The sequence below is a fragment of the Triplophysa dalaica genome, chromosome 14 (genome assembly GCF_015846415.1).
Source record: "Triplophysa dalaica isolate WHDGS20190420 chromosome 14, ASM1584641v1, whole genome shotgun sequence".
NCBI classification, from domain to species: domain Eukaryota; kingdom Metazoa; phylum Chordata; class Actinopteri; order Cypriniformes; family Nemacheilidae; genus Triplophysa; species Triplophysa dalaica.
In genome coordinates, this window is record NC_079555.1 from 13465026 (window position 1) to 13492585 (window position 27560).

Genomic DNA, 27560 nt, shown 5'->3' on the forward strand with positions numbered 1-27560 from the left:
GCGGTTCATGGAGACTCTCAATAGTTCCTGGAAATTACTAGAAACGCATTGAGCTACAGCAGATTAGACCAATAAAGATGAACTTTTAAGAAATTTAAAGGATAAATAATAAAGTATTAAAGAATTAAAAGAATAACCCTACATTATGGAACTACTGGAAGTCTTCATGAATCACGTGACCCTCAAGCATCTAGAACTTACGTTGTCTCAACTCTCCCTCTTAACAGCTCTGGTTGCAACCACGCAGCTACATCTTCAACCTGGTAGAACATCTTAAAAATTGGTGGGTGAAAACCAATTCGAGATAAGCGATGAGCTAATGATCACATGGGCGGCACTGGTGTGACCAGTGGATCTGCACACACGGCTGAGAAGCAGGGGAGCTGCAAGACTCTGAGGGATCTAAATCAAGAGAAACAATGTCAGAAGAAAGTGGTCTGGCCAACTGGCACCAACTTTCATCGAACCTCAAATAGGCAACAGCTGCTTGCTAAATCATCTGTAAAAAGAAGCAATGCCGCCCAAACTCTATTTAAATACCACACCTTCATACCATTCATATTTAATTGTTGGGAGAACAGCTGGTGGCTTGTTTTAATTAAAGGACAAGCAGGTTTCATTGTCTTGTGGTGCATTCAAGTGCAAGGTCCTCCATCTCCAGAACTGCCGCAGGAGGAGATAACCGCGCATCCAACTAGTCGAATGCGGCCACATTTAAGATAGATAATGACCCATTACTGTCGCAGATCTTTATGTTATTGTCTTACACAGCACCGATTGCTTTTAGACAACCATAGCTAGGTCTTGATTGTTTGGACTAAAACTCAAACTCGCCCGTTGCATCAGAAGCAAACTAAACTACATTTACGATGCAACATTTTTGGATGTTTGCTTGTGAAAGTAAAACAGAAAATGCAAGTAGTACATTTCACAAATAATATTCCAAATAAAATGAATTTGAAGTGACAACAGTAATGTACGCCATTGTGATAACGAGGCTTAGCAGTTCAGTTCGCTGTGATGATTGTATTTGCTGCGATTTATACTGTTTAGTAGCAACGTATAAATGATCAAAGAGGTAAATGGAATAATGTTTGATGGCGATTCAAAAAGAACGAACAAAAAATGTTGAAGGTTATTCATCTGCATGGTACGCAGAACATTTCTGCCACCCAGCAAAAACACAATGCTGAAGATTCAAGGTTAATTCAAGTGGAGGACTTTTTTTATATTTTGTAAACGTATAGTAAAATGTGTGTTTATGCCTGCCTAATGCTATAACTCATATGAACTCTGTGCTCTTTGAGTCATGATTGTGTAGTTTCGCCTACTGAAATTCCATCTACAGAAGTCATAATATAATAAACCAACAGGGGGCTTGAGACTTTTTAAAAGTCAGATTTTTTTAATTGGACTGAACAGTTTAAAATAGTAGGGTGGTAAAAGTGCACTTGCACAAATGCTTGTTTTCTCTAGGAATGTTTTTCTATGTTGGTTTCGAGTACCAATTTCAAAATGGCCTTGCGCAAAAAGTCAAAACTAGATATATTCATGCAGCTGTATTATGTAGTAGCGTAACGCTGTAGTATTTAATAAAAGGTTAAATGTGTGACTTTGGAAAAGGTTTAACTTTTTTTCAGGTATTTGAATCAAGATTATACAGAAACTACCGGTGAGTTTTTGGTACCCCCAGTATTACTTTTGGCTCAACAACCTGTTCCTTTTATCTAATCTGTAGCCACAGGGCACAACCACCTAAAACTTTCTTTTATTCACTTAGTCCACTCAAAACAGACCAAATTATGTGAATGTGAAATCGCCGAAATATTTGATGTGTCCCACTGCTTGATTTTTTGCACCCCGAACCCCATCCCCCCCATGCCTTGTCTATGGCCCAGTGACTCTGTCCAGTTGGGCTTCCTCTCTCTGCCTAATCCCTGTACCCTCCAGTGCAGAAAGGGGCCATGGCTGAACACGGCCTGCCGCCGATCTCAATTAGTACAGGGCACAGGCTTGCTGGAAAAAAATCAAGTCATTTTAGAAAGATTACTTTTTTAAGCTTCTCTGCTTTTCCATTATTTTCTTCCCACATCAGGGGCTCGAGTCCATCTTCCTCTCCATCCTCCCATTTCCGTGTTGATATCCTCTTCTCGGAACACACAGTGCTCGCCTTCTGAGATAAGTTCTATTGTTTTCTGCGCTTCGAAATGGACCCTATTTACTTTAATGCATATATCTGCTCTTATTATGCATGGTTAATCTATAGATGTTATACTGTTGCTTTCACAATTACTCAACCACCAAAATGACCTACATAACGCTTTCTCTTCACTCGGAAATATGCCAGCGGGCTGAAACCCAACAATAAACTAATTCTATAGCATTTTGCTTCGGCTCTTATGTAAACGTAACATTTGCAAGATCTCCATGTCATGGATTTGTAATATTCAGAGTCCTTTAAAAAGTTCAAAATCAGTCAATTTTCCATGCATAATCATTTGCATAGCTGATATTATATTTATCAATGACTTTATGAAATAGGTCAGTGATCAAAGTCAGATCCATTCACTCTATCACAGACAAGACTCATGCTTTTCTGACTCAGCGTGGCACTTTTGGAGATAAAATATGGGTGCAGGAGTTGATAAGGAAGTACAGCGTCATTTCTTGCAGATAAGAAAAACAAAACAGAGACTGCATTCTTATATAAGTGAGAACCCCATTACTAAAAGCGTGCCCACCTTTGGTCTTGCTCTAGGTTAAAATGTGGTCCACCTCTGCCATCTACTGTTCTGGATGAGCAGCTAAAAGTCCAGAAGAATGCCCTCAAACACTCAAATGTACTGAACAGATCCTCTAAAGGTATTATAATAATAACAACTTCTTAAACCACCCCTAAAAGCAGTACTTTGAGCCTTCCAGGCTTACAGCTATCTCCTGCCTTTACTTCACAGCATATAAACTTCAAACTATCTTAGCAGGAAGCCATACATTACAAAATCACACATAAAATCACTGACCATCTGTTTCTTTGGCAAATGGCTTTCCGCACCGGGGAGAAAAAATGTGATCAATTTGAAAGGCATGAGCAAACTGAAAAACGACTGTTGCCTTGCTTTAATTGTAACCACTCAAGTGGCTCTCGCTTTGGCGAGCTAAGTGTCTTGATATTTGAAGCGCTCGCTGACTGCGGAGTCGATGTGGAGGTTTCATGAAGCAAAGACGTCTATTACAATGTCTCTGAATAAACAAAGAATTTGTTTATAAATGAAGGTAATGATTCTTGGTTTGTAAACATTTATGACTCAACGACATCATTTTAGATTAACCCTATAATGATTGAAAAATGCGTATTATCCATTGTTTTAAGTCACATGTCCGACCAGGGAGGGTTTTTTTCGACACCGGTTTATTATTGTGGTACGTTCAACCTCATATATAGAAAGAGGTGAATAAAAAAACAAGTAAAATTGTTTTCTTACATGTCAGTCAAGTTTCCCAGCAAGCTTCAATGTGGACAAGTCAAACATGGAGCTACGTGAGATTGGAATTACCTTAACACCAGAACAAATTGATACCCCAAACTTGCCTTCACCTCTGACCTTTACCCTCTAACCTGACCTGTAGCTCATTCCATGTTCTGCTGAAGGGTCATTATTGACAAGAAATTGTTGTGTGAGCACCACAAGTTGAGCTAGATGGCATCAATGTACCCAAGGGAAAGCTGGAGAGATGCTGAAGGGAAGAGCCATGGCTGATATCTACAGTGGATTGTCCATTCAGGCCTCCCCCGAGTGCAGTCGAGCCCTTGCTTTGTGCTTTATGATGTGTGTCTGGACAGTCGCTTTTCCCTGCATTCAACAGGCTGCCAATTAATCAGCTTCTTCGACCCACTGAGAGTCACTCATGCCTGCAGTCTTTTCCTCTAGAGACGTGACACCCCTCTCTCTCTCTCTCTCTCCCTCTCTCGATCTCTCTTCTCTCTCAAACATGATTAATCTCCAGACAGCTGCAATTTTTCACCAATGGACACTCAGTCTCCCAAACATATGTATTACCTTAGGTGTGCATTATCAGGACCCTACTGATTAATTGTAGCAACAAATGTTACAAATTGAAGTCTCAAGATTAAGAGGCAACATATCTTTGTGCCCCGAGCAGCCTTTTATTCTGACAGAGATGTAAAGTAGCCACAGAACCACCTCTTCTAATTATAGACTGAAATCTTTTGCAGATTAAACACGTCATATCACAAGGAATCAAATGATGCTTTGTTTGTTGAGATGAAGTTCTTTGTTCATTACCCAAAATATTTAGTAATTTTACTATTTTGATATCAAACAGATGAACACATGTTTTTTACATTCCACATAAATTGAGGGCACACATACAGCTATCAAATGTGTAGGAACGTGGTGAGCCGAGAAGAAAACAGTAGCTATTGTATTATTCTTAAACACAAGAGGTACTAATGAGAAAAATGTGCCATTGCCATTCCTACAGTATGAATGGGTAAGGGAATCCAACGCTCAATATGACCGCCATCGCGAAGAAAGTTCCATTCCTGACAGTTGATATCTGGTTTACCTGTTGGAAATATGCTATTCAGTTGTGATTTTGGCCAGTGATGATCAGGACATATATACAGGACTGTTTTCTAGTTGTGACTGAAATTGCTGCCCTGAGGCGAAACATGACCGCCAAATGCATGACTTCCCTAAACGTTCCCGATTAAACCTTGGGCTCATAATGGTCGTGTGTGTCTACTCATCCATGCTAAGGAGACCAGCTTTCGAAAACCAGTTAAAGATAATTACATGCTTTAATATGATAATATAACAGATTGCAAAAGAAACCGTTACTGTATGACGAATCAGTTAAAAGTATTCAATGGGTTGGGCGATGTCTTCCAAATTGGCATCGGACGATGTCTACAGTGAAACATTGTGATGGTCGATGACATAAACATGTCATGACATGTTGTTATAAAGTGTGGCGTGTCTAGGCATGAGCTGGGCAGAGACACATCTTTATACAGCGTGAGCTGAGCAGTTATAAAGTAAGGCTTGATTGTATTGTCTTATGTTATATTCAATAAAAAAAAGTTAGAAACGAGGATGTTACGAATCACTCAGCTCACGATGCGATGCGACTCACCATACTGATCTCACGATACGATTAACTCAGTTTATTTTTACAAAATGAGTTGACACAAATTAGGAATTAACAACTGACCTTTTATTATTTCTTATATGCTGCACGTTTCTTTGTGAAAGAAAACTAAATCCAAAGCGAATTCTAAATCAAATAAAAAATGAATATGTGGTGAGTGATAGTTTGAATCACCTGAGTGCACACCGGTCCCGCATATCTCACGGAGGAAATCGGGAGTATAAGAGGACGAGCGACGGTACCGCTGAGGGCCAGGACATGTTTAAGTTTGTACTTATGTTCTTATGGCCGGCAGTCGACCGTGAGGTGGCTGCTGGCCTTTTACTTCCGTGCTATTGTTTGTTTATTTCGATTAAACTTTAATTACATGTTTGCAGGAATCTCTTCAAAATAAACAAACTAAGACTTTGTCTGTACTTTTATCGGCTTTTTAACATAAATATCAGCATATCCGCGTTTTACAAGATTGCAGTAAACACAGCAACCCCTGCTGTTCAAAACATGTATTGCGATTTAAATAAAATCTCAACCGTCACATAATATAATCGATTTTAAACCAACTCACGGTGAATCGAAACATCCTTATTAGAAATTGAGGCATGTCTTCTTTAAACAACGCAGGCTCCACAGACACCCGTCTGTATACAAAGAGGGCAGCACAAACACACATCTTCGTTATACAACGCGGGCTTGCGCAAACTGTGTGTCCTGCTTTGCATAATGCTGTGTCTTAAAATCTAAATCACATTATATACAATTTAATTGATTAAACTGAATATTATGTATGGGATTGAGAGAATCATCACATGTTGGAAGACCTTAATTAACCTAAATTGACTCAATTAGAGATGTGAATTCAGGTATGGATTCTATGATATACTATTCATCACTGAATATCATCGTCTTCATAAAGAAAGTCTTGTTACATGAAAAACAGAGAAATTTAGTTATTACTTTATAAACTTCCTTGGCAGTCATCTACGAGAAAACTAACTGCACACAGTAATTCCCCATTATTAAGCTTCCCATTCTCAACGTGCCTCTAGACATTGAAAGCTCTCGGACAGCTGCATGTATGTATCAGAAATGTGCTCCCGTATCTCACTCCTGCCCCAAAGATGGATTACATTCATTTCTCACGCACGGGTCCTGATTTTCTTTACCTCAGGGCTTTAAAAATGAATGTATCAGAAATCTGATGAATGTAAGCTGTGAAGGTGATGTGAATACTCTATAGGTATGACCTTGTTTTATATTGTATATTGTTTTATATTATAGAAACGCCAGGATCAAAGGAAGAGACTGCTCAAGTGCTACTAAAAAATTGACATTCTCCACCTAGGACCCATGAGCCATTATCTGCAGTGAGTTTATATGTAAGCAGCCTGCATCCGCAACCTACAAAAAAACATCCCTATACCGGTACTACCAACTAGCTCTCTGTAAACAATTACGTTAAAGTAGGAGACAAATGTTTAGACTGTGAACTGAGCGCAGTTGGTTTTATCTCAGCTCAACCACTGGGTGGATAAGATCAGCACTGGGGCCGCGGCGGCCTCGGGTTTGGGTTCTGGAGGACTAAATAAGACTCTGGATGACAGAGCTGCACCTCGGTGTAATGAGTAAACACATCACAGCGGTCAGTGATTTATAACACAGCTCGTAGTGACATTTTTGCGGCGCTGCTGGGCCAGCGTGCATCATCCTTGATCTCTCTTTTACTTCACCTCTCTTATACCTTTCTCTCCCTCATTTTCTCCAGTACAGACGAGTGTGGAATTCTGAGTGCTGTACTTCAGCAGTGAATAAAGTACATTGCCCTTGTGTGTGTTTTAGAGGTGTTGGCAGTGTGTGTGCTGTGGGAGGGTCTGAGAATGAGGTGTGTGAATAGTGATGTGCATTAGACAGTAATAAAGACCACAAAATAAAGGGGAAGAGTAACGCTTGTATCTTTGACACCGCCCTCCATCTCTTGTGTCTTCTGAAGGACGTTCGGCTAGCATGTGCGCATATAAAACCTCTCTCTTGCCCCGTCTCTCTCTCTCCCCGTGTCTGTCTCTCTATCTCTCTCTCTTTCTTTCCCCTTGTCTCTCTCTCCCCGTGTCTCTCTCTCTCTCTCTCTCTCTGTGTCTTTCTTTCCCCTTGTCTCTCTCTCCCCGTGTCTCTCTCTACGTGTCCCTCTCCATCTCTCTCGGTTTTGTGATTGAAAGTATGCTAGTATCTACACTCTACAGGCACCTTTCCACAAGTTCTAGATTTTCATTGCAAAAAACTAAATCCTGATTTGTGTTTGCATTCCAGGAAAATAGTGATTAAAACGTGATTCATTAATTAATTAAAAAGACTTCAGAAACAAAATACCACAGTTAATAAGTCTTGTTTAAAAAAAATCTGTATCTGTTATCGTATTTCTAAATCACTGGTAAATAGTTCAAATCATTTCCATTTCATGAATGTACAAAAATAAATAATTTTGAAATGTATATGTGGAGACAAAGGCAAAGTCATATCGGTGGCACATCTGAAGCATTTTAAAGCTGATCACTACTTTATCATGGGTAAAATGATATAACCACTTACAAATGACTTTCATTCATTTTAATTGGTAAATGAAAGAAGTCAAAATGGAAGATGTGTAGAAGCTCTAGTTCTGTGTTCTGTAACTGAGAACACACATTCGGTTTACATTCATTTGCAATAAGTTTACAGTATTACAATGTACAGCCCATGATAAAAATGTTGATATACACAAAATTTATTAGCGCTACAAACAGAAAATTTCAGTAGTATATTGTGTTGGGAAAAGTGTAATAATACAATGTACTAGAATGTCATGCATTTAATATTTCTTTTTTAATGTAAAGATGATTTGCAACAATGAAAAACAACGATGCTATATAATATGCAAAATACAATATAGAAATAAAGGATATAACAAATACTAATACTAATATTTGCTTTACATGATGATCCCCCTCGACAACACTAAGTGTCAGTAAATCCAAGAATATGCCATAGAAGAACCTGGATGTGAAGAAAACTTTTCAGGTACCTTTAGTTTGTGTATGGTAATACAAATGGTAATCAGTCTTCTAAAAATACGGTTACAACACTTACTATAATTAAACCGCAGGTTATTTAAAACGTGTTCAGACCACCATCTATATCTGGACTAGTGTACTTTTTTAACACAACAAAAGTGTTGACTTAACACTGCCTGCAGTATTTCTATGTTGTAGGCGATGTATTGTCCCCAGCACAGCACTGCCCAGTCAGGAGAAATTGTACATTATGAGGAAAGAGCGACATATGGGCTTAATTAATGAAGTAGCACATTGACTACAGGGTAAGACTTTGATGGTTAGTTGTCCAAAGCCTGAGAGAGAGAAATGAGGTGATGCTCTCCTCCTATGAGAGCAATAAGAAAGAATTAACATGCCGACATCAGGCAGTTTTAAAGCACTTCAGAGCTGCTCCTTTTCTGTCATCTGTACTTTTATTTTCAGAGCAAAGAAACAGCCAGCTCAACACTTCCACATGCAAAGACCAGAAAATGTTGGTCTAAAAGATGCAATGGGGTGCGTCTTCAACTGAGGGCATTGTTAAGTCTCAGCACTTTTATTAAATCAGATCATGTTACAAAAAAAATATTTTTTGCATAGAATTGCTATTTATTTTGTATAAATGTTATTGGGCTGTCAAACCATTAATCACGATAAATCGCATCAAGAATAAAAGTTTGTGTTTACATAATATATGTATGTGTACTGTGCATATTAATTTTGTATTTATAAACGCATAACCTGAGATCATGAAAATTACATTTCATGCAGCGTGTGATGTTGCGGTGTTTAAAATTATGCAGTCTGCTTAGTTGTAAATCCGAAGGTGGATGAATAACAAAGTTATTGGCTTGGAAATAAGGGAGTCAATTCTGAATCACTCAAACGAGTCTTCCGTAGTCCAATTCGCGAACCACCACGGATTAATGTAACTACATATAGTCCCCGCCCACATTTTGCTTGGACTGCACTTGAAAACTACCCCAAACCATGTAGCTCGTTAGCCTCCTTCGCGGTAGACCAATCGCAGCAGAGTAGACCATCTGACCAATCACGTAAAAGTAGGTTAGTGGAAAGGAGGGGATTAGACGGATGAATCATGGAATGAATCATTTGAGAGTCAGTCAAGAAGTAAGGTAAGAATAACTACCTATTATTACACCTATGTACATAAACTTTGTTGGACATTCCATATACTAAAGTAGGTGATTAAAAATCCCTAGTTATGTATGCTTTAAATAAGTCCATCTCAATAATTATTTACATAATATATATTCATGCATGAGTATGTTTTTGTGTTTAAAGCGCACAGACATATGTTATGTAAACAAACTTTTATTCTGGATGCAATTCAATTGTTTGACAGCCCTAACATTTTATTAAATTACACTGAAATATAAAAATCCATTATAAACATCTACATTAAGAAAACAATAGATTTACAATACGGCATGTGTAAATAAAAATGTTAAATTATTCATGATTATTTTATAGATTTCATTTTAGGATTATTTTTATATAAATGCTGGCTACATGAAGGAATAAGCCTTAGCCAGTAAGAATAAACTGCCATTTTATTAAAAAGAAATTTCCATCATTATACCATAATAGGCAACCCTGTGGAAATAAATACTTCATGCTAAAGTGTAAAAGACTCCTACTCTGAAAAATCAGTAAACATCCAATTGTTATCACACTAAAAAATTACACAACAGGCAATATTTTCAATTTTACATAAGCAAGATAATTGTACTGAAGATATAAAATTACAAAATATTGTGAATATAAAATATTATTGAAAATTAAGATACTGTATTTAAATCATCTGACACTAGATGGCAGAACGCTGCATGTATATTCACCATTTTGAACATCATTTTAGCAATGCTAATAACAAGTAAAGTAAGTACCAAAAGCAACACTCCAAAGAAAAGCTTACTGGATGCATTATACACAGTGCTATACTCTGAAGTAACTTGGTGTTTCATACAGATCACAAAGTACAGTGAATGAATATGATAACCAATCGGAAAATATCATTGCAGTCTTTTATTAGGGTCATCTGCATAAAAAAAGTGTGTGTTGTGTGTGAGTGTAGGGTGGCTGACAATGTGTTTGAGTTTTGAGATTTGTTTAGCACTACAGATGTGTTTATGATTTTTATTGTTGTGCAACTGCACTGTTTATTATGGGTGTTTCCATGCCATGGTTTCCCCTCAAGAGAGTAAAAAACTGCTCTGAAGTCCAAATAGCTGACTGCTCAAAATAAGAGTAAGAACGTCTGTGTTATACCCGTTTTTAAAACTATGGCTATAGTTATACTAGCAATATTATTTTTGCCAGATTGAAGCCTGGAGAGAGAACAAGAATAGGGCATTTTTACAGGCACAAACATAAAACACTCTCATAAAATAAAAACTGCCTTTGAGCAAGCATAAGATACTAAAGACGTGTCAGAAACTCTTTTAACATTTATGTTTTAAGAGGCGTTTAGAAAGCAATTCAGAAAGAAAACTTCTTTCCTCTGAGTGCAGTAAAAAAGCCTTGTGGCGTACATCAGAAACATTGTAGTGATTGTATTGATGAATGGAGAATTAAACGGACAGTTCACCCTTCATGTTGTTTTACCTCCATGACTTCGCTGGAACACACCCAGAGTTATTATCTAACACTAACAGAATGTTCAATCTATACTTAGTTTTATTATATGAAAGCGAATGGTGACTACAGCCATTCCAAGTCGCCATCCACCTCCATGTCACGGAACGGAAGGAAACAACCCAAGCGCAGGCAGCAATGAAGGGGTAAACAGAATATTTATTCGATAAAATAATAATCCTACGATGGGGAAAACAAGAAACTTTAGAAACTCTAACAGAAAACTTCCCTCGAGGGGGGCAAAACAACAAGGTCCAGGATAATCTAAATAATAAGTCCAAACACACGGGAAACAGGAACAAGGCAATCCAAAACACAAAGACGTCAGACAATGCACATAAGTAAGCGTACAGCGGCGTACAGCGGCGTACAGCGGCGTACAGCGGCGTACAGCGGCGTACAGCGGCGTACAGCGGCGTACAGCGGCGTACAGCGGCGTACAGCGGCGTACAGCGGCGTACAGCGGCGTACAGCGGCGTACAGCGGCGTACAGCGGCGTACAGCGGCGTACAGCGGCGTACAGCGGCGTACAATTAACCAGCACAGGACAATGAACACAAGGATGTTTTAAAGGGAGACAGACAGAGGTTAATTAACAAGGACCAGGTGATAGGGAGGAACACTCGAGGAAAGCTAACGAGGAAACAAGATGGCGGGAACAAAGACGCAGACCAGAGAGAGAGTATAGCAAGCCAAAAGGATCACCATCTCTCCCTCCACGCACAACCTTAGGCTATGCCATGACTCCGCCCCAAGACCAAGAATAGACATGACATGAAAGCAGAATCATGACACTCCATTGTATTGAAAAACAGTCACGTAAACTTTACAATGGAAAAGGACATGTGACTTTACACTGTAAAGTCTAAAACAATGGCAGCCTAAACGTGCATTCAAACTAATGACTGTAGTTTTTCCATAGGAATTTATGGAAGACAGCATTAAGAATTTTGACCTTCATGACCTCTTGAGAGTAAGAGAATTTCAAGAAGGGCCACTACATTCAACACCCCCTTGAAACACATGAAATTCATAGAAGCCTCAGACAATTCTGTCTGTGAACCCCCATACATAACCTTCCTTTCATAACACGCTGATGTTAACGCTTTTAAATCGTTTAATCTGACAGTAAAATTACAAATGTGTCTAGGTTGGAACTGTGCCATACTGTATCACATAGGCCATTTAGATCTGAAGCAGACGGAGTTGGGAAATCTGTCTAATCGTGTTGGATTGACTTGTATGTACATGAGCCAAAGAATAAGCAGGAGGCATTTATGATTCAGGGGGGACGTGTTGCTTTTGTGAGGTAAACTCCTGAGGGAATAACTAGCGGTGTTTGACTATAATTAGCCATTCGCAGGTCACCAAAGGTTCAGTGTTTGTTGTGTCACCCTGCTTAATAGAAAACCACGGGGGGTGACTAAAAACCATAGTAGTACCAAATTACATCAGATCTACTTAACGTATGGTTTGCTGCTGTATAACACCAGGGGTCTGATTTACAATACATTCTTAAGAAAACTCTGCTTAACTGCCATATTTCTGCCATAAGTCTAATTTACAATAAAAGTTGGGAATATTTTGTATTCCAAAAATGTGTATTCCCAATTTTTTTCTCACGAATCATGTAAGAAGAATCCAAATTCTCGAAATAAAAGCCGTTGTAAATATCATCTTAAACTAAGGAAAACCTCAGTTGTCTTAAATCTCAAAACTATAAGATATTTTATGCTTGTATTTGGTTGTTTCAAATGTGACGTATGTTGCATTTAGCCAGAATAATTAAGAATCATCAATAATTTTGACGGTTTACTTGTCTGTGAGCATTTTTTTATTGATGTTTTAAAAGTCTATGTGCCTTACTTTAGCTTTCATAATAAAAAAAAACGCGATTTTTACATTTATTCTTGGACAAAGGAACTCGAAACAGAGAAGTCACAAATATAATGATGTCATAAAATAAAGTAATAATATTGGAATGCCTAGCTTATATTTGAGGTAATGCTAATGACGTTGCACATCGCACGCTAATATATATTCACATGAGAATGATGTATATGTATTTTTGGATAGATAAAAATACAGTCATCTCACATGTAGGCAAGTAAATTTTTGACAAAGCTTAGCATGTTTCTCATTTAAAAATCTTAAAATTTATTAAGAATTGTGTTTGAGACACATTAATAAAAACTGCCCAAATACAAAAATGACCAACAGTTTGAATTAGTGTACAACCCATTCGGCTTTAAGTCATGTCTGTTCAGTATTATAAATCATTTTCAGAGGATGAATTGACATAATAGTTTCTGAGCACTTGTTCAATTGTGCAGAGCCAGAATTCACACCTGGCTCCCCTTAACCAACACAATAAATGACCATAAGGGGAATAAGAATAGCCTTTTTAAGAAAAAACATAAAACCCGGACACTTGCCGCTGCTGTAAATGAGCACATTGTCAGCTCTAGCTGTGGCCTAGCTGCTAACTAACACAAGCAAATTTGAGGGTAATTGCTTTGGACTTGTAATAGGTTGCGCAAGTGAATGAAAGGTTGTTGGCATTTTAACAGCACGCCGGAGCTGCTCAGAAAATAATGAGCTTTGCATTGACAACAATGGTCAGGAGAGAGAAGTCTGGCCGATTAATCAAATGTTTTTGGGGCCGGAAATTCTGGAATACGGGAATACGGAAATCACACTGCGCAGGTCAAAGACCCATCTATTTATATTGTGAAAGCGCTCCTTATGTTGGGTTGATCTGTGAGAGTTTTTTCATAGCAGAGCTGCCCCAGGATTTGTTTTGCTGACCTGGGAAATGTAGAACTGAACATTGCTGATGAATATTTCTACCAAACACACACAGATAACAGGATGTCGGGACATTTAAAAACAGCAGGATATTGTGGCACATTTTCTGCGTTTCATTCTTTTTACTGTCTGTCCTATTACTGATGAAAGCCACTAACATATTTTACAATTCCTAAGAGGACTATCAAAAGCATTATCGCACATTTCCACTTCATTGCACCTAATTCTGTCTCGCCCAGCCTTTTTTTCTCAATTCATTTTTCTCAACAAACCAGCGTGATTTTACCAGCACCTGGAACTGATTTGGGACCAGGCAGCGAAGTGTTCGACAACACTGGATGGACTGTTACAATAAACATCCTCCACATGCATATTGATGCCCTTTGCTTGAAGAGTGTGGCTAGTTTAATCTCAATCTCAACCTTCTCTCCCTCTTTCATCCTAAAAACATCAAAATATAGCTTCACTTTGAAGCACGTTGCTGTGCGTCTGCCAGAAATGTGCTGCTAAAATGCTTGGTTATCACGTACGTGTCTTGGTAAATTCGATACCGATGAGCGACCTTAAAACGATTGGTTTCAAGATAATCTGGCGAGGACTGTTGTTGTGCCCTGTTCTCTGGTACATTCTGGACTATACCCACAAGGTGCAAGGCCAATACAAACAGCTCGGCAACTGTTGACACTGATAACAAGCGCTGGCGAAACGTGATATTTGGGACCCTTTGAACTCGCTGTCCCAGAATTCATTCCAATGTCATGTGGTAATCTGATCCTCTTTGTATCCTTATTTGGAAAGTAGTTACAAATGCTTCTTTAGCTCATCTGCCTTCAATGTGTTTTAAACAGTATCAATAAGACAAAATAAAGCAATAACAAAATAAAGTAGAATATTTTCATATTCTGCAAATTTAACTTAATCAAACCGATATGGCTCGGCGAAAGACAATGTTAAAACAACTTGTATTAAATTTTCGTAGCCAAATTTAAATTAATTTCTTATTAATCCTTGAATCAATTGCCAGATAATGTGTTTTTATTTGAAGTATTGGTAACACTTCACAAAAATGTCGTATTTGTTAACATTAGTCAATGCATTAGCAAACATGAATTTTATTAATTTTGTTTAATAAAATATTTGATATATTATATAAATATAAGATGTTAACATTATGCAGTATAAATTGTGAACTAACATGAACAATTGTATTGGCATTAACTATCAATAACAAAGATTCATAAATGCTGTAAAAGTATGATGTTTATCGTTAGTTCATGTAAACTAAGCTAATCCATTTTTTGTAATGCGTTACCAAATTTTTCCCTTTGATGTACATGCAGACATGCCAAATACAGTTACCCCAAATCTGATAAATAAACTGACCAATCATCATAACAGCTATGCAAATGAAAGAACAGCATATGTTTTATGACCATTACGGAGATATTAATTATTGTTAAGGAGAGCATGTCTGATCAATGTTCATTTTTACATCAACTTTCCTGTAAAGCTCTTTAACAAGCTGCCAATGCATTCCAGCATGTTTCAGACCTTTTCGCTTGGTATGTCAAATACCGAAGTGAGATCAGAGCCAATGGTTTTATGAGCAAATGAATAATCCTATAAAAATGTCTGAACTGTAGAGATGCCAGTCCACATGATGGTGGTGAACAGGTTTACAAGACTTTCTCTTATGCTTTGTAGATCCCCTAGTTGTAAGCCAATCAGAGCCAGATGAGCACTCATCCCTCTTCAAATATCAATTAGCAACACTTAAAGTAAACAGACATTTAGATTAGATAAAAAAATGCATTCACTATTCCCCAAAATCAGCCACAGTCATGTTCAGAAAACACAGAAATTGTGTAAAAAACTGATGACAGTTGTTATGTGACATTGCAACAGGTGGTGCTGCCTTTGGTGAAAACAAGGGAGCAGATGAACATTAAAAAAATGCTTCTGATATAGAATTCATTGCTCATATCGCCTATATGGCTGGTCAGGACCAAAACTATAAGTAACATGGAAAATAAACCTCTTCTAATGTGTTGCAATGTAGCGTCTATCTAGGTAATGCATTATAGATTGACACACCGATAACCGTTCCAAGAGAACAATAAACAACATTTCAAAACGTATGACTAAACTGAAAACAGTGATAAACAATAATTATTAATATTTTCTATTTACATTACTACAAGAAATTTAAATGCAATGCAGCGCTGTATTCACATCATAAAAATAAAGCAAACTTTTCAATGATTCAACTGCCGATAAAAAGAGAGGACACATTATAGAAAAGTGAGTTGGATTATTGCCTCCATCCATCCAGCTGTAAAGTTATGTACCGCTACACCATTAGCTTTTCACTGGGGAAGCTTTGTTTTAAAAACAGACTTAAAAAATATGTTTGGATGGCAACATCACTGCTATTAGCATGATAATCAGTTTACAGCTTATGAATGCTTATGAATCCTACTATTACAAATGTTATTGTTTTATATTGTAACAATTTCATAATATTACAGCATGTTTGTGTAATTATTTTTCACCCATTAAAAATACAAATGTACAATAAATCTGTACTCCCTTTGCACACTCAAATAAAGCGGGTAGTGTTTGTGTTTTTGCAATGTTATTTCACTCATTTAACTCGTTTTTGTCGCTGTTAACAGGAAAGTACTTTCCTATTAAATGGAAATCTTTGTTCCATATTCTAGCCTAGTGGGCCCTCCAGAACTTTTGAATATCCTGCCTTACTGATGCTATCCAGCTGTATGCTTACTAAATGACGATGGGTGCAAAAGACACCTGGCTAGGTGAATATAGGCCATGCACCAGACATCCCGGAATGATCAAAGGAAGTCAACACAGGCACGTTAGATATTCTGTGAAGTGCCTTCACAGATGGTGACGTTGACTCTGGAAGCCTGTGTAAAGATCTGGCATTGCTGTGGCTTCAGAAACAGCTATAGCACTAGGGCCATGTGGGATCTCACTTGGTGAAAAAAAGCATGTTAGAATGAGTGAGAGAGAAAGAGAGGGAGAGAGAGGAAGGAAGAAAGAAATAGAGAAGGAGGGGTGTGATGAGAACATTTTTCTTTTTTCACGGACCATTGTAAGCAGTCAGAGAGGCAAACAGAGAAGCGGAGAAGAGAGCAACAGGCAGTCGTGTCCTGAGAGAGCTTGAGAGCAATGCTCAGTCCACTGACAACAGCTCAACATCCGGACAGTAAGGAAGAGGAAGGTATTTTCATACTGCTGTCTGCCCTGGGGCCTCAGAAAGAATCTGCCTTCACAGCCATGTCTGTATCACATACCAAACCAGGGCCAAAGTTTCTCTACTGCATGTAGTATGATTTGCACACGGACACTGTAGTTATCTAACCTTCTTTCACCTGCTGGATCAAAGGATACAACTTTCAGTTCATCACTGTCCAGTCCGTTCAACTTGTGGAAGTCACTGTTGATGCAATTCCTTTTTAGGACTCTTCCATCCAAGTCTTTTCAAGATGCTACCGGTAGCTTTCGTGACATGGTGGGTGTTGATTGGAACCACTGGAGGACAGTCCCAATCTCAGCAACAGTCTCAGACAGAGGACTCCAGCCCCTGGAGACAGATGATTCAATGGGAGAATAATGGACGTGTGTACAGTCTTCTGAACAGCGGGGCTGAATACGTCCCAGCTCGGGCTCAGGAGCGAGAAAGGAACCACAGGGTAGTTTTGGCTGACACTCCCAACCGCAGATCACAGGGAGGAAATGTACGTAGACAAGCACCTTCAAGAGGAATCTCAGAGACTGTGAGAGGACAAGCACCTTCAAGAGGAACCTCAGAGACTGTGAGAGGACAAGCCAGGCATCCCTTCGGATTTGGGCAGGTGCCAGACAATTGGCGTCAAGGTGCTGCAGGGACAGGTGAAACGAGTCGCTTCCAGTCGCCTACAGGAACTCGTTATAGACTGTCCTCTGGATCAATCTCCTCCTCCTCCTCCTCCTCCTCATCATCATCATCATCATCATCCGTCAATGTCCCACCTTATCCACAGTATCCATTGCCTCAACAGCCTTCCTATGGTGCTCCCTATGATGCCGTTTTGGACAGGTCATATGAACCTCCATTCCGTGGAATAGGGTATTCCACAGGCACTGGTGGTGGCCTTACTGCAGGAGGTTATGGAGGGGGTGGGTACCCTACCGGCAGTTTTGGAGGAGGTAGCTACAATGGAGGGGGTCCTGTGTCTCCCGATGAGAGATATCGCTACTACCCCCCCTACGGTCAACCATACCCTGGCGTTCCTCCTCAAGCTGCACAGCCACCACTCTCAGATGGACTGGACCACAGATATAGACACAGTCTGTACAATGAAGACTCTAGAGACGCTGGCAACATTGCAGTACCTGTCCCTAACGGTGCATCAAGCAGCACTGGGTCGGTAGTTTTCCAGCCTGCGGTACAAAGCCCACAGTATGAGCAATTCCCACCCTTCGGAAGGCCCCAACCACAGCCTCCATTCATGCAATCTTCTCCACGGAACCCTCTTGCATCCAACAATCCAGAGAACCCTAACACCAATGTCGGAAGTGTTTATCGTCCTCAGCAGAGAGGTATGATTTATTTCCAGGTCACTCACAAATATCTGTATATTTAAGAACATTGGTTTTCTTACAATATGTCTTATATACGTTTGCTTAATAGCATAGACACAGACCAGAAAACCAGGAATGTCACCTCTTGTTGTTTTTAGCCTTTTCTCATATCTATAGTGTCATGAGGTACTATTGCAGTGTATGCTATAGCTAGGTTGAATTACCTACTTTCAATTTTTATTACTGCACCTGACTTACCAAACTTGAGCTAGCCATTTATTTAATGTTACGCAAAGTAAATTTAATCACAGAGGACTAAAAGTAGGTGCTTAAGGTCTCACACGACTGGAGATTTAGCGAAGTATATGCACGTGTGAAGCTTATTTCAAAGTCTCCTTTGAAGGAAAGGAAGCAAGAAAAAACAGAGCCATCTAAAAAATTTAGTTTTTCTGCCATCTCTTTGTGTTTTCTGGCAATCATAACCCCTTTGGATTTGACCGACTTTGAATTACCGGCAGCCTGCAGGAATAACTCTCTAATGACATCAAAAGTCACCCTATCATCATTTCTTTCCATCCGTCTTCACATTGTGTTTCAATTTACAATCAAAGTTCAAGATCATATTTTCAGAGTTGGAGTTATTGAAACCAGGTGTTGTGAAACGTGAATGTGGTAGTCTGTATGTGTAGCTCCTATGTACACTCATTCTGCACAAAGAGTGTTCATTGTTTAGAGATTTGGTCTGGTTTTGGTGATGACCTAACTAGGGGGAGCTAAGGGGTGAATGATTTGCCACATAAGGTGGGGTGAAGGGCTCAAGCAACTTGGTTGTTGCGAGGTGGGCCTTGTGAGTAGGGGTGAAAGGGGGATTGCAGAGTGTTATTCCAACGCAACTTTGTGGAGTGGGGAGATGGAAAGTTTCCAACACACATGGGGTCCAGTGGCTCAGGAAACAGAAAAGATTTTGCTAGCTCCTAAACAAAAGTATGAGTATGCAAACAGTATGTACAAATGTGTGTGTGGATGAGTATGCGGGTGTGAGGAGAGTGGTTTTGAGTAGAGCCTTGGGACATGGCGGTCACTGCCAAGTCTGCAGCCTGATTTTGTAACATGAAATCCTCTGTCTCATGGCTAACCATCTCAGTTTATCAAATGCAGACATAAGGCAAAAGCTCAATTCACTGGAAGGTACAGATGTGGAAAGAATGTACATAAGCATTTCGAGAAATGATGTAATCACTGACATGTAACAAGTGAAATCGGAGCTCTAGCCTGTAGAAACATTCTTTTCAGATTTTATTCTAGCATATTAGCATTTTAACTACATCAACTCAAAATAAAATACAAGACACACAGGTTAACTTGGAGTAGCATTTTATCATACAAATTATGATAAAATCAGTTTAAAGGTTAAATACTTGTTAACTCATTCCTCGCCAGCCTTTTTTTTTTAAAAGTTGCCAGCCTACGGCAGCATTTTTTAACATTTTCACCAAACTTTAATGGCTCACAGTAAATTTTCTGTAAAGAATATATGGACAAATAATATGTCAAATGAATGAACAGCTTTTAAACAAAAGAAACCGTATTCTTCTATCTTCATTTGTTCGTTTTTTATCACTCCGTAGATGTGGGTAGGTTTCTTCAAAAATGCATCACTTTTATTAAAAAGCTGAGATAATTAACGTTTTTTGTCAAAGATTCCTCCCAGATTCCACTCAGAACAATCCTTAAAAACCGATAAAACATATACGTTCTAGGTTCTGGGATTCTGTACTTTTTCCCAAAGGTGTGTAACAGCGCCACCTGCTGTACAACAGTACAAACATTGATTGCCGTTATAACTCGTCTTTGGCGGGGAACCGCTTTTTTTTAAAGGAAGAGATAACTCGTCAATGCTGGTGAAAGAGTTAAAGAACAGTTTACCCCAAAATGAAAATTCTTTCATCATTTACTCAAATAAGGTTATTTGTTCAGATGAACACAGAGAAAGATATTTGAAAGAATGCTCGTAACCAAACAGTTCTTGATCACCACTGACTACCATAGTAGGAAGAATTGCATTGTACATTTCTTTGTTCTATTGAACACAAAAGAAGGGATTTTGGCGAATGAAGGAAAGCAAACAGTTCTGGGGTACTTTTGACTGCCATTGGAAATTTACCCCTTATGTGCCTAAAAGGACATTTCTATTCTTTGTTCACATAAAGCACCAGACTGGTAATGTTACAACTCGTAATGCCAGTTCTGACTTACTAGTGTTTTTGTACAGGAAGATATGTTCTTTTAATGACTATTTCCCAGTAATTTACTAGTAAATAATGTAAAAAATTATTATCTCATTTTAAAAGGTGATCTGTTGGAAGTGATTTACACAAGGACAGTACAGAAACCAAAGGAATTTCAGTGATAGCATTCCATTTAGAATATCTGTTTCACATAGGCTCTCTTTGAGCATTTCCAATCCATTCTAGTTGGGTTCATTTGGAGCCTCAGTGTCGTGCAGGCAGCCAAAGAACAGAGAAAAGTGTAGATTGTGTGAAGAATTTGCCGCTGGAGAACCACAGCCTTTCACACACTCTTACCACTGTTTACAAGAGCTGACCAAGGAAACTTCCTGAGGCCACAAAATCAACCTCAGAAAGAACTGGCCGAAGTGCTCAACAAACACCAATATCTCAGTGGAGTGAAGAAGTGGTTCCCTAATGCCTGAAATGAGAATGACCAGCGCTGTCATGTTTATAGAGTGAAAGTTTCTCCAAACATGCCTTCAGCATAACTCTGATTAGATCTGCTCTCTAGGTTGTTACTTTGAAAGCCTCTCTTCTCTTCAAAAGTCACTGCATGCAAAGCAGGAAACCAGATAAACAGATTTCTAAAGTGAACACTCTTCCCTTTGAAGAAATGTTAATGTCCCCATAAAAACATGTGATGCCAGAGTTGCTATAAGTTTTGTGAACATTAGCCGTCGTCAAAACGTCTATTTTTCTTTTTATTATTTATTATCCATTTTAACAGAATTTGGACCAGCAGGGAAATGAGATCATTTTTATTTCTATGTCACCCCTCCCTCATTCTTTGTACACTCTCTCTTGCAGCGACCTGCAATACTTGTTCTTTTTCGTATTTTTGCGTGACCTTGAAACCAGATGAGAAGCAACATTTGATCGATTGAAACTTTGAGGCTTTAGCATTACCTCATCACAAACACTCTTCATCTCCTGTGTACGCTTACAGTATTTGGATCCATGATCAAATATTTAACTTTTACATTCAAAAGTAAGTCACATCAAAACAACTCTGTGATTAAAAAAAACATGTTGTCCCCAAGACAGCGTGTTTTGAGATCTGACCTTGTGATTACCCTGCTAAAAAAAACAGTAAACCGTTATGCTGGTTTGCTGGCCTGAGTTCTGAGCACTTGTGTGTTCAGAGAGTTTGGGGGTTGCAAATTGTGGGGATGTGCCATGTGTATCTTCCAGATATCTGGAAGGGCTTTTGTTGTAAAGAAAATCTGGCTAGATAAGTTGACCAACCAGCAAAACTCACAGATAACTAGGTTGGCCGAGCAGGGAGACCATCTTTAGCCAGCTTAAAGATTTAATGTATGCTGGTTTCTGCATGGTAATTTTATGTTGCAAGGTTCAGCATCTGGTTCTGGAATGTGACTCACATGAATTCTGTCTGCAGGTTTGCCTGACCTGGTTCCTGACCCAAGCTATGTCCAAGCCTCAACATACATTCAAAGAGCCCACATGTACTCATTACGCTGTGCTTCAGAGGAGAAATGTTTGGCCAGGTGAGATCTTTCAACTACAGGGCCTGTATTTTTCAATTTATTAAATGGCTAATGCATGCATATAGGAAGCTATGCAGGCTATAGTTTACACAATCTTAATCGAACACTTACTTGTGTAAAACACTTTCAGAATTTCATTATCAGTCTTAACAGCCAATGCAAAGGAAGTAATCTGGAAGAAAATAAGTTCTTCATTTAAAAATATGGGTGGCATCTCGTCGCATAAATTCCAGCCTGCTGTTATGAGCTCATTTTATATACAAAGCGTTTCATCACTCAATGCTTCAGTGCCTTATTATTTTTCCCCTATTCTCAGCTCCGCCTATAATGCTGAAACTACAGACTATGATGTCAGGGTTCTGCTGCGATTCCCTCAGAGAGTGAAAAACCAAGGAACCGCCGATTTCATGCCCAACAGACCTCGTAACACCTGGGAGTGGCACAGCTGTCACCAGTAAGTCGAAGTTCCAGACCACAGGACTCTATAATCTATACTTATACTATCACTCTCTTAAATTATGTACATGTGGTGACCAAACAAACAATACACAAATACAATAAAATGTCACCTTTTCCTTCACAGAAGAATTGAAAGGATCTTAATATAAATAGGAGAACGAAATGAGAAATTTGTGTGTTTGTCAAAACATAAAATATTACATAAATGAAAACATTTGAGAATAGTACACTTTGAAAAATAAGATTAATATTCAAATAATATGAAGGAATTTTCCGTATTCATTTTTACAGTTACTGTATTTTACATTTTGTCTTAGATACAGTTGCCATCATCAGAAGTCAGAAAGAAGTTACAGAAACCCTTCAATGGTGACCCTAAAATAGCACTTAGCCTACTGTAGAGGGAACGATTAAAAAAATCTGACATCTGGCTCTCAAGATCAAAGAAATTGTAACAATACTAACTAGTTTAAGTACGAATGCTCATTCAAACACTACCTACGTACTTTTCATGTTATTCACGTCTGCCATTATAATAAAATTATAAATAATATCCTAATTATTTTTGGGATATTCCACAGCATAAACCGAAATGTAAGGTAAGGATTTAGTAGCTTTAAAACGTTACAAGCGTTTATGTAAACACCGCTCCAGAAATATCATAAATCCGAGGTGTCTCGAACGCAACATACCAGAAAACAACCACCTCTGACCGCATTACATCCCATAAGAAAACTATCTTGTCATTTTCACAGACGATTAATCTTATATAATATAATTTATTTGATTCACCTTGATAATCAATGACGTCGCAATTTTTGCGATCACCGACTCAACGTTTGTCAGTAGTAAACAACAGGCACATAACGCGAATGAAAGTAAAATATAAAGTTGACTTACTGTTACTCACTGTAACAACTTTAACAGTCTATAATTCACAGTATCATTCGATTTTTAACTTACTTGTTTAGATGTCGACATTTGACTAAACGCACTTGTTCGTTTCAACACCAATTTAACCGTTACCCGCGATTAACAAGCGGCTTGATGACGCGCTGAGTGACTAAAGCTGAAAGCTGATTGGCTTAAAGTCACCAGGAAACGGAAGTTGCGATTGACTTCTGTCCTTCTTTGACGTGTTAAATATTTTATATAGGTAGGTCAAAAATGTTCTGTCAGTTTCAAGATTAATGGCTAATATTAAAACTTATATAAGAAGACACTTTTTTAATTTGAGCAGCAATAAAACACGTATGTTTACAATATTTAACCAGAACCCAGCTCAGATAATTTCCCAATCTCCTTTCGTCCTCCTCCACATCACGTCCTGTCCATCATATCCCATGTCCATTAAATCAATCAATAAAATGTCTAAAAGAACCAAAGTAAAATGTGACTGCAGGATGACAGCAAGTCCTCTGAGCAAGTAGTAACTTAGCAGTAACATACTTTATGATTGTCTTCCCAACATAGTTTCTTCTTTTTAAGTTTTGTAACTTAAATCTCTTTGGGAAATAAATAAGTTTCAGTTACACTAGTAGGTAAAATATACTTGCCTTAAGTGATTAACTGGCCCAATTTCTCTATGGTTAGCATTCGTCTGTGTGTTCTCTGTCATTCAAAGTGTAGTTTGCTCAGGCTGTTGGGATTTGGCTACAGGCCTCTAAAATGTCTGTCATCCCCTCATCAAATAGGATTTTAATATGGCTGGCAGTATCAGGCATAACTTATGGGAAATATACTATCCCTGTGGAAAATATGAACTCTTTCTCTGTCGATGGAAAGTACCTGTGTTTTCCCTGCCGCAGTCCTTCAGGTATTACCAGAGCTTTCCTGAAAAAGTGCTTTTGCCAAAAGACCAAAGACAAGGTAAGGAAAAGCGGTGTAGACTGGAGTTCTGTAAGTCCAATGAAGAAGTTTTCCTCACCAACTGAAATATATTTATTCTGTTAGAAAGAGTTTGTTTGAAAAAGAAAGAAAAATTCATTTGTTTGAAAAAGAAAGAAAAAATTTATGCTGATTTCGGCTTGGTCGCTGACACTTAATTTAGATTTAAGATTGATGTTCATTCTTTCTCTCTCTCTCTCTCTCTCTCTCTCTCTCTCTCTCTGTTTCTCAGACATTACCACAGTATGGATGAGTTCAGTCACTACGATCTGTTAGAGTTAAGCACCGGGCGCAAGGTGGCAGAGGGACACAAGGCAAGCTTCTGTCTGGAGGACACCACCTGTGACTTTGGCCACCTAAAACGATACGCTTGTACTTCACACACCCAGGTAGAGTACCACACACATACTGCCTTTCTGTTTTCCCATACCTGTTTGGAAATGTATTTTAGTTCATTTATTATTTTACATTTTTCCAGGGTCTCAGCCCGGGTTGCTATGACACATACAATGCAGATATTGACTGCCAATGGATTGACATCACAGATGTTCAGCCAGGAAACTACATTCTGAAGGTAAGGATCTGCACAAAGACAACAACATTTACGACGCGTCTCTTATTTCAAGTTGATATCAGAAATAATCATTTGCGAAGACATTTTTCATAATCCTACGAAGAGATGTTAGGAGTGTAAATCCATCATGACAAGTCTTGCAAAAGGTGAGGCGCAAGGAGCTTTTGGGTGTGCATCAGACATGCCATCCAGCTCTTACGTATTGTATTGTTGGTGCTGGTGCAATGTGTTTGGTATGCTTCTGTTTTGTACGGTACACCCTGTACTCATTAATAAAACAGATACAGACATGCCCTACTGCCATTTCAAGCAGACACTATCTTCCCTCTTTTTGACCCTTTGAAGAAAGACAACCCAATCTCTTGATTGTTTGAAATGCTGCCTTTTATTAACGTTACATTTGGCGAAATACTAGTGTCTGTGATGTTGACGTACTGTACAGTAAAACACATACAGTATCATCTTTACCGAATAAAATAATATAGTTTAATATGTTTATGTGACTCATGTAGTTGGAGTCAAGAAGAGATTTTCCAATGCCGTCTGAATTCTCTGTCTTTTCCGGTTCCTTTTCCAGCTCCAGGTCAATCCCAAATACTTGGTGCTTGAATCCGACTTCACCAACAATATAGTCCGGTGCAATGTCCACTACACGGGACGCTTCGTCAAAACAACAAACTGCAAAATATCTCAGTAAATACTTCATATTCTTAATCTAATCCATTTGTTTTCTCATTTTCTTATTGTATAACGGTATTGCTTTGTTGTTGTAGGTCATGATCTGCCAGGTCTGGAGACACAACGTGGACGAATCTCCAATCGCTGTTGCATTGCAATGTGAATGTGTTCTTATGACTGTTTATTGTATTCGTCTTGGTTCCTTTTTATGTGCTGTTCCAGGCATGTGAGTCCATTGTGAACCCGGGTTCATCTTGTGCCAAGATGAATAAACACCCACACAGACACACTGAACCAACTTCCAAAGCATATTGCAAACCAATGTCTATTTCCTTCCTCCCAGCCAACCAATTAATAAATCAACACATACACATTGGCCTGAATAACTCTGAAATCTTAACCATTTTTAAAGTGATTAAATCTTGACAGTTTATGTAAAACGCTACCCACATGGCCAGGTATGGCGCTATCGAATTTAGGTCTGTAATTCAGATTTGAAAAAATACATCATGTACTGTTTTTAAGGAGTAAAAAAACTGGAATGCATTATCTTCTTTCCCCGAGCTTCTCTCCTTTGTACAGTTCTGTACCGCTTTGGCAAAAGTACAAAACTGAATAAAGCTGAGAAAGACCAACTTGTCAATCATCATCCAACTTTACCAAATAGGTAAAAGTGGTTTCAGCAAAATAAGGGATCCACGAAAATGGATTAGGGAGAAAGGCACTTTGAATAAAAGCCTTGGATTCAAAAGTCTTCATCTTACAGTAACCTGCTTCAATTTACCTTTGGTTGGAATGTTGCATTGTATCAGTCCAATAATAATGTAAGTTAGTAAACATTCAAGTGGATGCTGAAGCGTCAGTATAGCAAAAATGTGGTTTCCGTTGATTAAGATGGGCTTGGAATGAGCTGAAGAGGTATTATCTTGTAAACCTTGGTCAGACAACACTGGTCAGATGCCAGAAGTCAGCGTTTGTTTTCTATGATAAAGTTAACCCACCGATGCATGCCATTAGCTAAACAAAAGATGCATTTATTTAATCTGATTGAATTCATATACTCCGTTTTTATGTACTCTGTAGGGGGAAATGCTGTGTTACGTTCCAGAAATTCGTATTTGTATCTGAAATCTAGATGTATGCCTTGATTTGTTAACTAGAATACAACTAAGATTATACTACTGTTGAAAAGTTAACATTGCATAACTTGATGTTACAGACGATCTTAATACCATCCGTACCTACCTCGGAATAAGAGACATGTGACTTCAATTTAGCATACAGTGAGAAAGATTCCCCTCATATGCTACACTTGAAGGGCATCACGCTTCCATCTCCATATTCTGCATCATATGCTGATAAGTAGTTACTCTAAAATCATAAGCTATACATTTGGTGAAGTGTATGCGAACCTCAGCAGCATGTTGTCTATGACGGTTGTTGGAGATATTCACTCTAAATGGAATGTGCGATATGTCTTTGCATGACGTTCCTCGGACAAAGCTAAATGAATTCCTTACTATAGTAAGTAGTTCTGTTATTGACTCCACCTGGTTTCTGGAAACAAAGACAGAATAATTTCCATTATCAAGATACAGATCAAATGCAGAACAGAATTTCGGATTTATATTCTTTTATATCCTGTATAAATGATTATCATAACATTGTTTATAATGTAGATTGTAAATCTGTGTCCGTCTGATATCTGGATTGTGCTCCAATAGGTGCACACATCAGACCACACATCAAGCTCCTAGTGCTGTTTTTATGGTTGTGATTTCTTTATTTGTGTAGAGTTCATAAGGAATCTTTAAATAAAGACTATAGTGTATCAAGTCATCTGTTGGTCCATATCACTGCACAAATGTTTATT

At 38.5% G+C, this 27560-nt stretch overlaps 1 protein-coding gene across 1 annotated transcript; it reads left to right on the forward strand.

Moving 5' to 3' along the window:
- The first annotated feature begins 16801 nt into the window (after positions 1-16801).
- Positions 16802-27526, forward strand: loxl1 (lysyl oxidase-like 1). The gene is made up of 7 exons (XM_056766734.1): positions 16802-18308; positions 21981-22089; positions 22406-22543; positions 24668-24824; positions 24914-25009; positions 25587-25702; positions 25783-27526. Exons 1-7 carry the CDS (start codon positions 17213-17215, stop codon positions 25787-25789), a joined length of 1719 nt encoding a protein of 572 aa, XP_056622712.1. The 5' UTR covers positions 16802-17212; the 3' UTR covers positions 25790-27526.
- The last annotated feature ends 34 nt before the right edge of the window (positions 27527-27560 follow it).

What these genes read in the sequence shown, in the direction of transcription:
- loxl1 (XM_056766734.1), top strand. Translation starts at nt 17,213, where the DNA reads ATGCTACCGGTAGCTTTCGTGACATGGTGGGTGTTGATTGGAACCACT. An exon ending in CTTGTACTTCACACACCCAG is followed by an intron (nt 24,825 to 24,913) that starts GTAGAGTACCAC and finishes ACATTTTTCCAG; the next exon opens with GGTCTCAGCCCGGGTTGCTA. An exon ending in CAGGAAACTACATTCTGAAG is followed by an intron (nt 25,010 to 25,586) that starts GTAAGGATCTGC and finishes TTCCTTTTCCAG; the next exon opens with CTCCAGGTCAATCCCAAATA.